The following is an 11,688-nucleotide window of genomic DNA, read 5'->3' on the forward strand; positions in this document are numbered from 1 at the left end:
ACCTATGCCAAATCTTTTCAGTCTCCTGAGGGGGAATAGGTGTGTTCGTGCCCTCTATACGACTGTCTTGGTGCGTTTGGACCATGATAGTTTGTTGATGATGTGGACACCAAGGAACTTGAAGCTCTCAACCTGCTCCACTACAGCCCCGTCGATGAGAATGGGGGCGTACTCGGCCCTCCTTTTCCTGTAGTCCACGATCCTCTCCTTTGTCTTGATCACATTGAGGGAGAGGTTGTTTACTCTGACCTCCTCCTTATAGGCTGTCTCGTCGGTGATCAGGCCTACCACCGTTGTGTCGTCGGCAAACTTAATGATGGTGTTGGAGTCGTGCTTGGCCACGTAATGTTATCCATCTGTCCCAGTGTCATGTATACATACTGGCTGGAGAAACATACTGGAGAAACACTACTACAGTGGCGCAAAATGTACTGCTCAGTGCTCATTATAATCCTAGATTTTTCATGGCCCATATAATCCACATTTTCACACTTCTCTCCCTGCAGTGAAATCCATTATTGTCCCTCAGTAATGCTTCTATTGTCTCTGTGCCTGGCCTCTAACCACCCCGCTCCACATAGCTCCACCACTATTGACTACTCCTTCCTACCCTACACCATCCCTAGTCCATCGCTACCAGTCTTCCACCGTAGAGGTTCCATGTTCCTATCTATTATCCTGAACGACTTACAGCTAATCCCTGCCCAGCCTCTACCATGTCCTCCTGCGTGCCTCATAAATATATAGAGCCTGGGGATATTGTTCTTTTAGCAGGGAGAGATGTTTTCACAGTCCTGATGTCTAATTCAGCATCCGATGCGGTGAAGTCCTCGTGTTTTTCCTGCGCAACGTCGACTGCTCTCCTCTGCTCAGGGCCTCTGGCTTCACTTAGTGAACAGAGCTGTGTTTGTGTAGCTCGCGTCGCGCTTCATCTATATATATCGATTACTTGCTAAACGGCCAGCCCCCCCCCCCATCACCAGCCCACCCCACTTCCCCGTGACTGAGTTGGATCAAATCAGCCCCCAAACCCTTCCCTGTGACTCAGGTTGGCTCCTTCACCTTCACTAGGGTCTGTACAGCCTGGTTCTTCTTTTCATTTCATGCCCATGAAAGAGAAGTGCTTATATTATTTAGTATCACAGAGTAATACGCCATCTATTCTGCAGTGAATCTACTATGCCATAAATCCAATCCAACTATTCAAGACTGTGGGTGCACTACCAGAACGTGTCAATACCTCCTCTCCCCCCCCCCCCAAAAAAAATGTTGTTCTGTTCTCCACTCTCTTATGATGAGAGTGTTACCATAGCATATAGAGTACGTGTGAACCTAACCTTAGTTAACTACCACCGAGAGATTACAGAGAGTACGTATTGTGGCCCCGTTAAAACCGTGACGACGTAAACATCACAGCGAATATCGTGGTGAAGAACATTAAGTCCATCCAGAAGTGGTGGCGCTGAAATGACAATAGGATTACACCCCCCAGAGTGGATTTCACACAGAGTACTAAAAACACACAGTATCTAAACCAAACTATTTTATACAATACAATACACTGTATGATACCTATGGTAGACTATAAACCCTATTCTTGATATGACTGGGAGTTTCTGCATGCTCCTGCAGTGTGTTCTCTCACAGCTCACTGGCCAGTCTCTGCTGACATTCATGCGTTTTTTTATTCAGGTCAGTTGGTTTGGAGCATGGTAGAATGTTGCTCTACTGAGGACTATCCCAGTCCCAGCCCATGGTCACCATCACAATGCCTACAGTATATTTTGAGGCACCGGCCCGGGGGTTAGTTAAATGATCGGAAGACAGGAAAACGCCTCTTTCCCATGCTGTCCTCTCCTCTTCCCTCCCCTCCTCTGTTCTAATGGTGTCAGGCCTTACGTAATGCCACTGCAGTAGAGACTGTTTTCGTGTGGAACAGTTTGCCATCACGCCATTGAGCCCTACCCTGACTGCTCATATTGTCTGTCCCACACACACGTGCTTGAACGTACGCGCGCTATCTATCCTCACGATCCACACACACACACACACACATGCATGCATGAACGTACGCGCGCTATCTATCCTCACGACCCACACACACACGCATGAACGTACGTGCGCTATCTATCCTCACGACCCACACACACACACACACACACACACACACACACACACACACACACACACACACACACACACACACACACACACACACACACACACACACACACACACACACACACACACACACACACACACACACATGCATGAACGTACGTGCGCTATCTATCCTCACGACCCACACACACACACACACACACATGCATGCATGAACGTACGCGCGCTATCTATCCTCACGACCCACACACACACACACATGCATGAACGTACGCGCTATCTATCCTCACGACCCACACACACACACACACACGTGCATGAACGTACACGCTATCTATCCTCACGACCCACACACACACACACGTGCATGAACGTACGCGCGCTATCTATCCTCACGACCCACACACACACACACGCATGAACGTACGCGCGCTATCTATCCTCACGACCCACATTGACTTACCCTTCCCTGCTTCCTATACATCCAAAGAGAAATCAATCAAGTAGATGAACCCGCACATGAAATGAAGTTGCACAACTGGTCATTTATCTCTGCTTTAAGATAGGGCTAGCAAATCCCTTGGTATGTAATATGAGAGATAGACACTGTGGGTCGAGGAGTGTGTATGCAAATCCTTATGCCATCTATAGAGATAAAGCTGACACATGTATGTCCATCAGCTGACACTGTGGTGCTGTAATGAGAAACACTGCATCACACTGTACGTGTGTGAGCAAATCCTTATGCCATCTATTCAGATAAAGCTGATGCAGACATTGCTGTTGTTATACAAACACTGAATCGTAGTCTCACATTACTGAAAAGAGCAGATGCGAAGTGGCTGTGTAACATCACACTCAAAGAGAGCTATAGGGTTGTTTTCAGGTGACATACAGTGTACTCACATTATTTTATTGATTAAATAAGAAACAGAACAGCATAGGTCATGTATACACACAAATATTGTCCTCATCTGAGCATGACTATGTATAAGTGGGATTAGCAAAGGGGTGCACCCCTCCGAAGCTGATGCTCTCGGGATCCACTCAAACTTGACAGGGTCCGTTATACAGGCTTACCCGCTGTTCCAACCTTCCACAGGGGCCATCCTATCCAGAATGAACTCCATCCAGAGCGCAAGTCTTTCCCAAAGTTCACAGTGTGATTGACAGTGTTACTTATGAGCAGGCAGGCAGGCGCTGTATGATTCCACACAGTGTCAAAAAAGAAATGGAGGAAAGTAGAGGAAAGGAGTCCTCTGGCTCATGTTGGCATGCATTCTGCTACATACATCCAGAGATGTTATAGGATGTTGGTTTGGGTTGTTGCATTTCTTCAGAGGTGTGGACCCTCTCTTGGCGTGACGAAGGAAAAAAAGGACTACAGTATCACTTATCAAAAGGAATTGCAGGAAAATAAGACAGGGTTTTTAGACAGTTCTACAAAAAAGAGGGAGTAACAAAAGATAAAAAGTATTGTAGAAAAAGTAGATTTTTTCACTCTGATAGTCTGTAGGAAAAAAGCACCTTAGAAAGATACTCTCTTCCATATGCTGTTGTTTCTGACCTTGGTATGCTACCATACCGTGCATCCTTTAACAATACATCCCAAAATACCCTTTGTTACGACCGTCCTCCTCAATCACCATTCTACTCCAGGTTTAGACCTGAACCTTGGTTGAATGCATCTGTCATGTTGGCACAATACAAGGGAGTCACAGTCCTTACTTTGGTTCCCACTTGAGATGTGTTGTTGTGCTTGTGTGTTGTTGTGCTTGAGCCTCAGCCTCGATGTTAGTGTTGCTCTGGAGCTGATGGTGGTGTGCTAAAGCAGAGAGACGAAAACAATGTGGGATAGAGTGCCATTTGAGAGAATCATGAAGATATTTGACTGTCCTCTTAAATATACAGTACAAAGAAGGATGCAAATGGTGCCCATGTGATCATATTAAAAGAGAGATTTTGGATGAAAGCAGCCATTTCGGTGTTGGTGTTTGAAGCAGTCTCTTATCTTTATTTTCTATTTTGAGCGCTCGCAGCTGTGGTGGCTGTGGGTTTATTGCCGGTCCTGCGGACAGGAACCTTGGACAAAGGTATCTTGGAGCGTGGGGGCTCCTTAGCTCCTTGGGGGACGGGGATGTTGGACTGGACTCCCAGCTTGACAGGGATCTTGGAGTCACGCGGTATACTGCTGTAGACTGTAGGTTGGCGGAGCTGACGACTCTCCTCTGGGCTGTGTTTTACATGACTGGCCTCAACTTCAGCTTCAGCAGAGGAGTTACTAATTGTGTCTTTGCTGACTCCGTGCCGTATGCTGGGGCATGGACTCTCCTCTTCCTGCCCTGGAGTCGGTGGGTCCCAGCTCCCCTCGTCGTCAGTGGACTGGGACTCACGGAGTGGTAGCTTGCCTGCCCTGCCTCCACCGCAGACAGGGATCTTACTGAGCCCTGCTGCCTTCACTGGGGGTGTCTTCTTCTCTGTGGGGGGCCCATGGGGGTCAATGTGTGTCTCATTCTGTGAAGCATGGCCTTTCTCTTCTCTCTTGGGTGAATTGTTCCAGGCACCCCGTACATCCATGCCGTTTGGACTCGTCATGTCCTCTCCTGTATCTAGAGAGGCCTTGAGCTCACCACCCTTCACCTGACCAGAGGCAAGGGGTGTACACTGTACAGGGGGAAGGAAGAGAACAGGAGAGGGCATAGAAGGGAATGAGGCAGGGGTAGAGGGAGTCTTAGACATAGGGACTGCAGTTGGGGTAGGGACAGGGGTAGGAAACGGGGGAGTCTTAGACATAGGGACTGCAGTTGGGGTAGGGACAGGGGTAGGAAACGGGGGAGTCTTAGACATAGGGACTGGAGTTGGGGTAGGGACAGGGGTAGGAAACGAGGGAGTCTTAGACATAGGGACTGGAGTTGGGGTAGGGACAGGGGTAGGAAACGGGGGAGTCTTAGACATAGGGACTGGAGTTGGGGTAGGGACAGGGGTAGGAAACGGGGGAGTCTTAGACATAGGGACTGGAGTTGGGGTAGGGACAGGGGTAGGAAACGGGGGAGTCTTAGACATAGGGACTGAAGTTGGGGTAGGGTCGGGGGTAGGAAACGGGGGAGTCTTAGACATAGAGACTGGAGTTGGGGTAGGGACAGGGGTAGGGGAAGGGGGAGCCTTAGACATAGGGCCTGATTTGGGAGTAGGGGCAGAGGGAGCCTTTGAGTCAGCTAGAATTAGAGACAGGGTTTGGACAGGAGCAGGGCTAGTGACTGAGGCTGGCACTGGAACCGGGATATAGGGCATTTTAAATGCTGAGCTCGGGACAGCCTTAGGATAAAAGGATGTTAGGGAGGGTGGTGCGGTAGTGGAATCCAGACATGGGACTGAGATCATTTTGGGGGGTGGGGCAGAGGTGAAAGTGGCTGGTGAAAGAGTGGCAGGGTTGGTTACAGAAGCTGGTTTGGCCACTGGGGCTGGGACAGGAGGTGGGGTAACTACTGGGGAAGGTTTGGATACAGGGGCACTAGGTGGGGTAACTACTGGGGAAGTTTTGGATACAGGGGTAAGAGGTGGGTTAACTACTGGGGAAGGTTTGGATACAGGGGTAAGAGGTGGATTAACTACTGGGGAAGGTTTGGATACAGGGGCAGGAGGTGGAGTAACTAATGGGGAAGGTTTGGATGCAGGGGCAGGAGGTGGAGTAACTAATGGGGAAGGTTTGGATGCAGGGGCAGGAGGTGGAGTAACTACTGGGGAAGGTTTGGATACAGGGGCAGGAGGTGGAGTAACTACTGGGGAAGGTTTGGATACAGGGGCAGGAGGTGGAGTAACTACTGGGGAAGGTTTGGATACAGGGGCAGGAGGTGGAGTAACTAATGGGGAAGGTTTGGATACAAGGGCAGGAGGTGGAGTAACTAATGGGGAAGGTTTGGATACAGGGGCAGGAGGTGGAGTAACTACTGGGGAAGGTTTGGATACAGGGGCAGGAGGTGGAGTAACTAATGGGGAAGGTTTGGATACAGGGGCAGGAGGTGGAGTAACTAATGGGGAAGGTTTGGATACAGGGGCAGGAGGTGGAGTAACTACTGGGGAAGGTTTGGATACAGGGGCAGGAGGTGGAGTAACTAATGGGGAAGGTTTGGATACAGGGGCAGGGTTTGGGGTGGATTTTGTTGTTGGTGGAGGGGAGGGTTTTGTTAAAGGGGTAGGGCTTGATTTAGTGGTAGGGCTAGTTACAGTTGTGGGGATAGTTGAGGATTTGGTTGTCACAATAGGGGTAGGTTCAGGTTTGATCGACCAGCTGGTCGGTTCAGGTTTAGTTGTAGGGGTAAAGGTAGAGGTAGGTTTAGTAGTGGGGGAAGGTGAAAGGGTAGGTTTGGTTGTAGGGGTAAAGGTGGGAGTAAGTTTAGTGGTGGGGGAAGAGGAAGGGGTAGGTTTGGATTTAGAAGTAAGCGTTGGGATAGGGGTTGGACTAGATTTAGTAGTAGCAGTAGGAACAGGGGTTGGTGTAGGTGAAGGGGTAGCTTTAGTAATAGCGGTAGGTTTGGAAATAGGGGTAGGTTTAGAAATAGGGATAGGTTTAGAAATAGGGGTAGGTTTTGCTGAAAGAGTAGTTGATGAGGATTTCTCTCCAGCCACAGCTCCCTTGGTCCCAGGTCTGGTCCCGACAGTAGGGCAGGCTTTGCCCCACTCCGCCTCCACTTCAGCAGAAATGTCTCCACATCCTGTCAATGAGTCGAAGCTTATCAGAGAGGAGATGTCTGCAAGCAGCGAGCTCAGACGATCCACAGCAGGATCCAAGGGTGGTGGTTCAGTGGTGGGCAGAGGCGGCAGTACATCCTCATTAGATTCAGTGACACTGTCTGTAGTCACTGAGGGAGCCGTCGTCTCTGATGGGCTTGAGGCTGAGCTCTCCTTCACTGTGGAGCTCTTCGATGAAACAGGGGACTCTTGTCCAGGCTCAGGCTCTGGGACATCCTGGCTGTGAGGCGCAGGTCTGGGAGTCAAAGTCATGTCCTCCTTGATGATCTCCACGCTGTTTGTACGGGACGACATGAGGAGGGGGCTCGGGGGGGTCTCGGCCTCGTCCCTGGCCTCCTCTCGCTGGTTCCATGCCATACTGTTGAAGAGACCCTTCAGGCCCCGACGCTTGCGTACCTTTGGCTGGGACTCTGTACGGAACCTCCGGTCTGGTCCTCCTCGACGGCTGCGCCGCAACTTCATCAGGAAGCTGAGGGATTTGGCAGAGGTCATAGAGGAGATGGAGGGACGGCCAGCAGAAGGGATGGAGGGATCTCCAGCATCACCCAGGGCCTCCTCCAGGGCTTCCTCCTCCTCTCTGTGACTCACCTCTGGTTCCTCCTCCTTCTCGGTCTCCTTCTCCAGCTCCTGCTCCGCTGCTGCGGACTCCGTTAATCCTTCCCCTGTCTTGCTCCTGGCGATAGGTGACTTGTTGTTCCCCTCGCCTTTGCCGCGCATGGAGAAGATGCTGCCTGGCTTGCGCTTCCCAAACAGCTTGAAGGCCTTTCTGATTTTTCCAGCAGGCTGTGGGTCGCACGGCGAGAGTTCGCTACTCTCTGACTGTATATCCATTTTGAATCTCTATACTCTTCTCTGTTGTACTCCGATTTTGTGCTCTATTTGTCTCACCCAGCTATAGCTAACAGAACATGTACCTTTATTCTCTCTTACAATACACCTTCTCCTTTCTGCAGACTGGCTATGCTTCAATTGCTTGCAGTATGTTTCTCTCTCCTCTCGCTCTATCCCTCCCTCTGTCTTTCTCTCCCCGCCGGGTCTTTCTCCTCTATTTCTCCCTCACATGCCCCTCCCCTCACCCTCTTTTTCTCTGGCTGCTCCTGCAGGTCTCCATGGCAACTGAGGGGCTAAGCAGCTTTCGTCAGCGATGGAGCGGAGCCAGAAGCTGTCATCATCCCACCCCAGACACAGTTCTCGCCTTATTTACTCTCTGTTTCTCTTTCGCTGATACCCCCTCCTCTCTCCATATCGCAGTCTATTTCTGTTTAGAACTCTCTGTCTAGGCTTCATGTCTCTTGTGTTGTTACATATGCATATTTGCCTGTTTTATGTTGATGTGTTTATACGGGTATGGGTTTTGGTATGCGAATGTGTATGTCTCTGTGTATGCATTCCTGTCTTGTTAAGCATGTCCATTTGTTTTAAGAGCGCACATGGCATGTGTTTGCCTGTAAATGCCCTGAGTGTGATGTGACCATGAGATACAGTAACTACATTACCATCTCCCTCCAACACAAACCCTACCACTGCCATGACCTCCCCAACAGCTTATCAAAATCAACATCAGAGAGGATGACAAACAAGCCTTTGTATTAATGACAGAAATCCAATTGAATGAAACATGGAGCCATTCCTGTCTCACATATAGGATTTGTGTAAATGTGGAGAATTAGGATTTGAGGGGAATTTGAGAAATATGAAATCTCTAACGTACTTATGTTCAATATTATTGCTAAATAACACAGAGCTCTGTCTGAGCTGAGCATTTATCCCGGAGGGGATCGCTCCTTCTATATCGCCTGGAAGCAGAGACCCAATTTTCTCTCACTCTCACACACACAAACAAATACACACACATCTACCAATGGAATTCATTCTGCCCTCCACTCAGAGCTTGTTGCCATCTTGTCCAACTCATTTCGACAGTGTGAATCCACTGTCTTCCATCTTTATTATCTTACCTCACTTTTGGATCATTCCTCAATTTCTATTTTTAGATCTGCCCCTCCACTCCATTCCATCTTTCCAATCTTCTACTTAAAGTCATACTCAACTGGCGGACCGCCATCCGGATCGGGACCCAGAACGGGTTCAATATGGACCCCAGGTCCCAACACACAGGTTTTTAACTTACTGCTGCTGAGAGTTGTAATAGTACAATGTACAAGGTCCAATTTCTAAATTTGGTAGTGCATGGTCAGTTTTCCTCTTCTTAAGTCATTCACTGATAGACCGTAGAGAGATATTTTTAATTTGTCCAAAAAATCTAGTTGATCAACTACTGACCATGTTAGCTAGATGGGTCAATTGGGCTAACCAGCTATCTAAATATTGTAGTTATCATGGCCAGATTACGTGTTCAGGGGCCTCGACCCACTCAGGTATCATAATACACAAACAACATGGCAAAATGTGTAGAATTCCAAGAAATTATCTTTAAAATGTACAAATATTCTTAACAAATATTCTCAAGAGGGGTGGGAACAGTTTGAACAGCTTGGGGTCGTATGGGTTGTGAGGTTGGGGTTCATTACTACGCCGATAAGTGGCAATATCCATCCGGACCTTTGTCATCTAGGAAATATGTGTGACATGGACCTTCTCAAATAGAGTAGAACAGGGGCACTCAACTACTATGACTTTATATTTACCATCCACCACTCTACCCTGTCTCCATCTTTCTTTCACATAGAGTACCAGTCAAAAGTTTGAAAATATTTTTTTTTACAATTTACTACTTTGTAAATAATAGTGAAGACATCAGAACTATGAAATAACACATATGGAATCGTGTAGTAACCAAAAAAGTGTTAAACAAATCAAAATATATTTTATATTTGAGGTTCTTCAAAGTAGCCACCCTTTGCCTTGATGACAGCTTGGCACACCTTTGGCATTCTCTCAACCAGCTTCATGAGGTAGTCACCTGGAATTAATTTCAATTAACAGGTGTGCCTTGTTAAAAGTTAATTTGTGGAATTTCTTTCCTTCTTAATGCGTTTGAGCCAATCAGTTGTGTTGTGACAAGGTAGGGGTGGTGTACCAAAGATAGCCCTATTTGGTAAAAGACCGAGTCCATATTATGGCAAGAACAGCTCAAATATGCAAAGAGAAATGACAGTCCATCATTACTTTGAGACATGAAGATCAGTCAATAAGGAACATTTCAAGAACGTTGAAAGTTTCTTCAAGTGCAGTCGCAAAAACCATCAAGCACTATGATGAAACTGGCTCTCATGAGGACCGCCAAAGGAAAGGAAGCCCCAGAGTTACCTCTGCTGCAGAGGATAAGTTCAATAGATTTAACTGCACCTCAGATTGCAGCCCAAATAAATACTTCACAGAGTTTAAGTAACAGACATATGTCAACATCAACTGTTCAGAGGAGACAGAGTGAATCAGGCCTTCATGGTCAAATTGCTGCAAAGAAACCACTACTAAAGGACACCAATAATAAGAAGAGACTTGCTTGGGCCAAGAAACACGAGCAATGGACATTAGACCGGTGGAAATCTGTCCTTTGGTCTGATGAGTCCAAATGGGAGATTTTTGGTTCCAACCACCATGTCCTTGTGAGACGCAGAACAGGTGAACGGATGATCTCCGCATGTGTGGTTACCACTGTGAAGCATGGAGGAGGAGGTGTGATGGTGTGGGGGTGCTTTGCTGGTGACACTGTCAGTGATTTATTTAGAATTCAAGGCACACAACCAGCATGGCTACCACAGCATTCTGCAGCGATACGCCATACCATCTGGTTTGTACTTAGTGGGAATATAATTTGTTTTTCAACATGACAATGATCCAATACACCTCCAGGCGGTGTAAGGGCTTCTTGACCAAGGAGAGTGATGTAGTGCTGCATCAGATGACCTGGCCTCCACAATCACCCGACCTCAATCCAATTGAGATGGTTTGGGATGAGTTGGACTGCAAACTGAAGGAAAAGCAGCCAACAAGTGCTCAGCATATGTGGGAACTCCTTCTAGACTGTTGGAAAAGCATTCCAGGTGAAGCTGGTTGAGAGAATGCCAAGAGTGTGCAAAGCTGTTGTCAAGGCAAAGGGTGGCTACTTTGAAGAATCTCAAATATAACATATATTTTGATTTGTTTAACACTTTTTGGTTACTACATGATTCCATATCATCTTCGTGGGCTATACTCGGCCTTGTCTCAGGGTAGTAAGTTGGTGGTTGAAGATATCCCTCTAGTGGTGTGGGGGCTGTGCTTTGGAAAAGTGAGTGGGGTTATATCCTGCCTGGTTGGCCCTGTCCGGGGGTATTGTCGGACGCGGCCAAAGTGTCTCCCGACCCCTCCTGTCTCAGCCTCCAGTAATTATGCTGCAATAGTTTGTATCGGGGGACTAGGGTCAGTCTGTTATATCTGGAGTATTTATCCTGTCTTATCCGGTGTCCTTGTCCCGGACCTGCTGTTTTCGACTCTCTCTCTCTCTACCGCACCTGCTGTCTCTAATTCTAAATGATCGGCTATGAAAAGCCAACTGACATTTACTCCTGAGGTGCTGACCTGTTGCACCCTCTACAACCACTGTGATTATTATTATTTGACCCTGCTGGTCATCTATGAACGTTTGAACATTTTTATTTATTTTTATTTCACCTTTATTTAACCAGGTAGGCTAGTTGAGAACAAGTTCTCATTTGCAACTGCGACCTGGCCAAGATAAAGCAAAGCAGTTCGACACATACAACAACACAGAGTTACACATGGAATTAACAAACATACAATCAATAATACAATAGGAAAATCTATATACAGCATGTGCAAATGAGGTAGGATAAGAGAGGTAAGGCAATAAAT

At 47.6% G+C, this 11,688-nt stretch overlaps 1 protein-coding gene across 1 annotated transcript; it reads right to left on the reverse strand.

Moving 5' to 3' along the window:
• Nucleotides 1-2,997: 2,997 nt before the first annotated feature.
• Nucleotides 2,998-9,166, reverse strand: LOC115154763 (proline-rich extensin-like protein EPR1). The gene has a single exon (XM_029701314.1). It carries the CDS (start codon nt 7,699-7,701, stop codon nt 4,135-4,137), a length of 3,567 nt encoding a protein of 1,188 aa, XP_029557174.1. The 5' UTR covers nt 7,702-9,166; the 3' UTR covers nt 2,998-4,134.
• Nucleotides 9,167-11,688: the final 2,522 nt, after the last annotated feature.

Source organism: Salmo trutta, chromosome 19 (assembly GCF_901001165.1).
Source record: "Salmo trutta chromosome 19, fSalTru1.1, whole genome shotgun sequence".
NCBI classification, from domain to species: domain Eukaryota; kingdom Metazoa; phylum Chordata; class Actinopteri; order Salmoniformes; family Salmonidae; genus Salmo; species Salmo trutta.

Bases quoted from the DNA above. Each gene is read 5' to 3' on its own strand.
- LOC115154763 (XM_029701314.1), bottom strand. From the start codon at position 7,701: ATGGATATACAGTCAGAGAGTAGCGAACTCTCGCCGTGCGACCCACAG.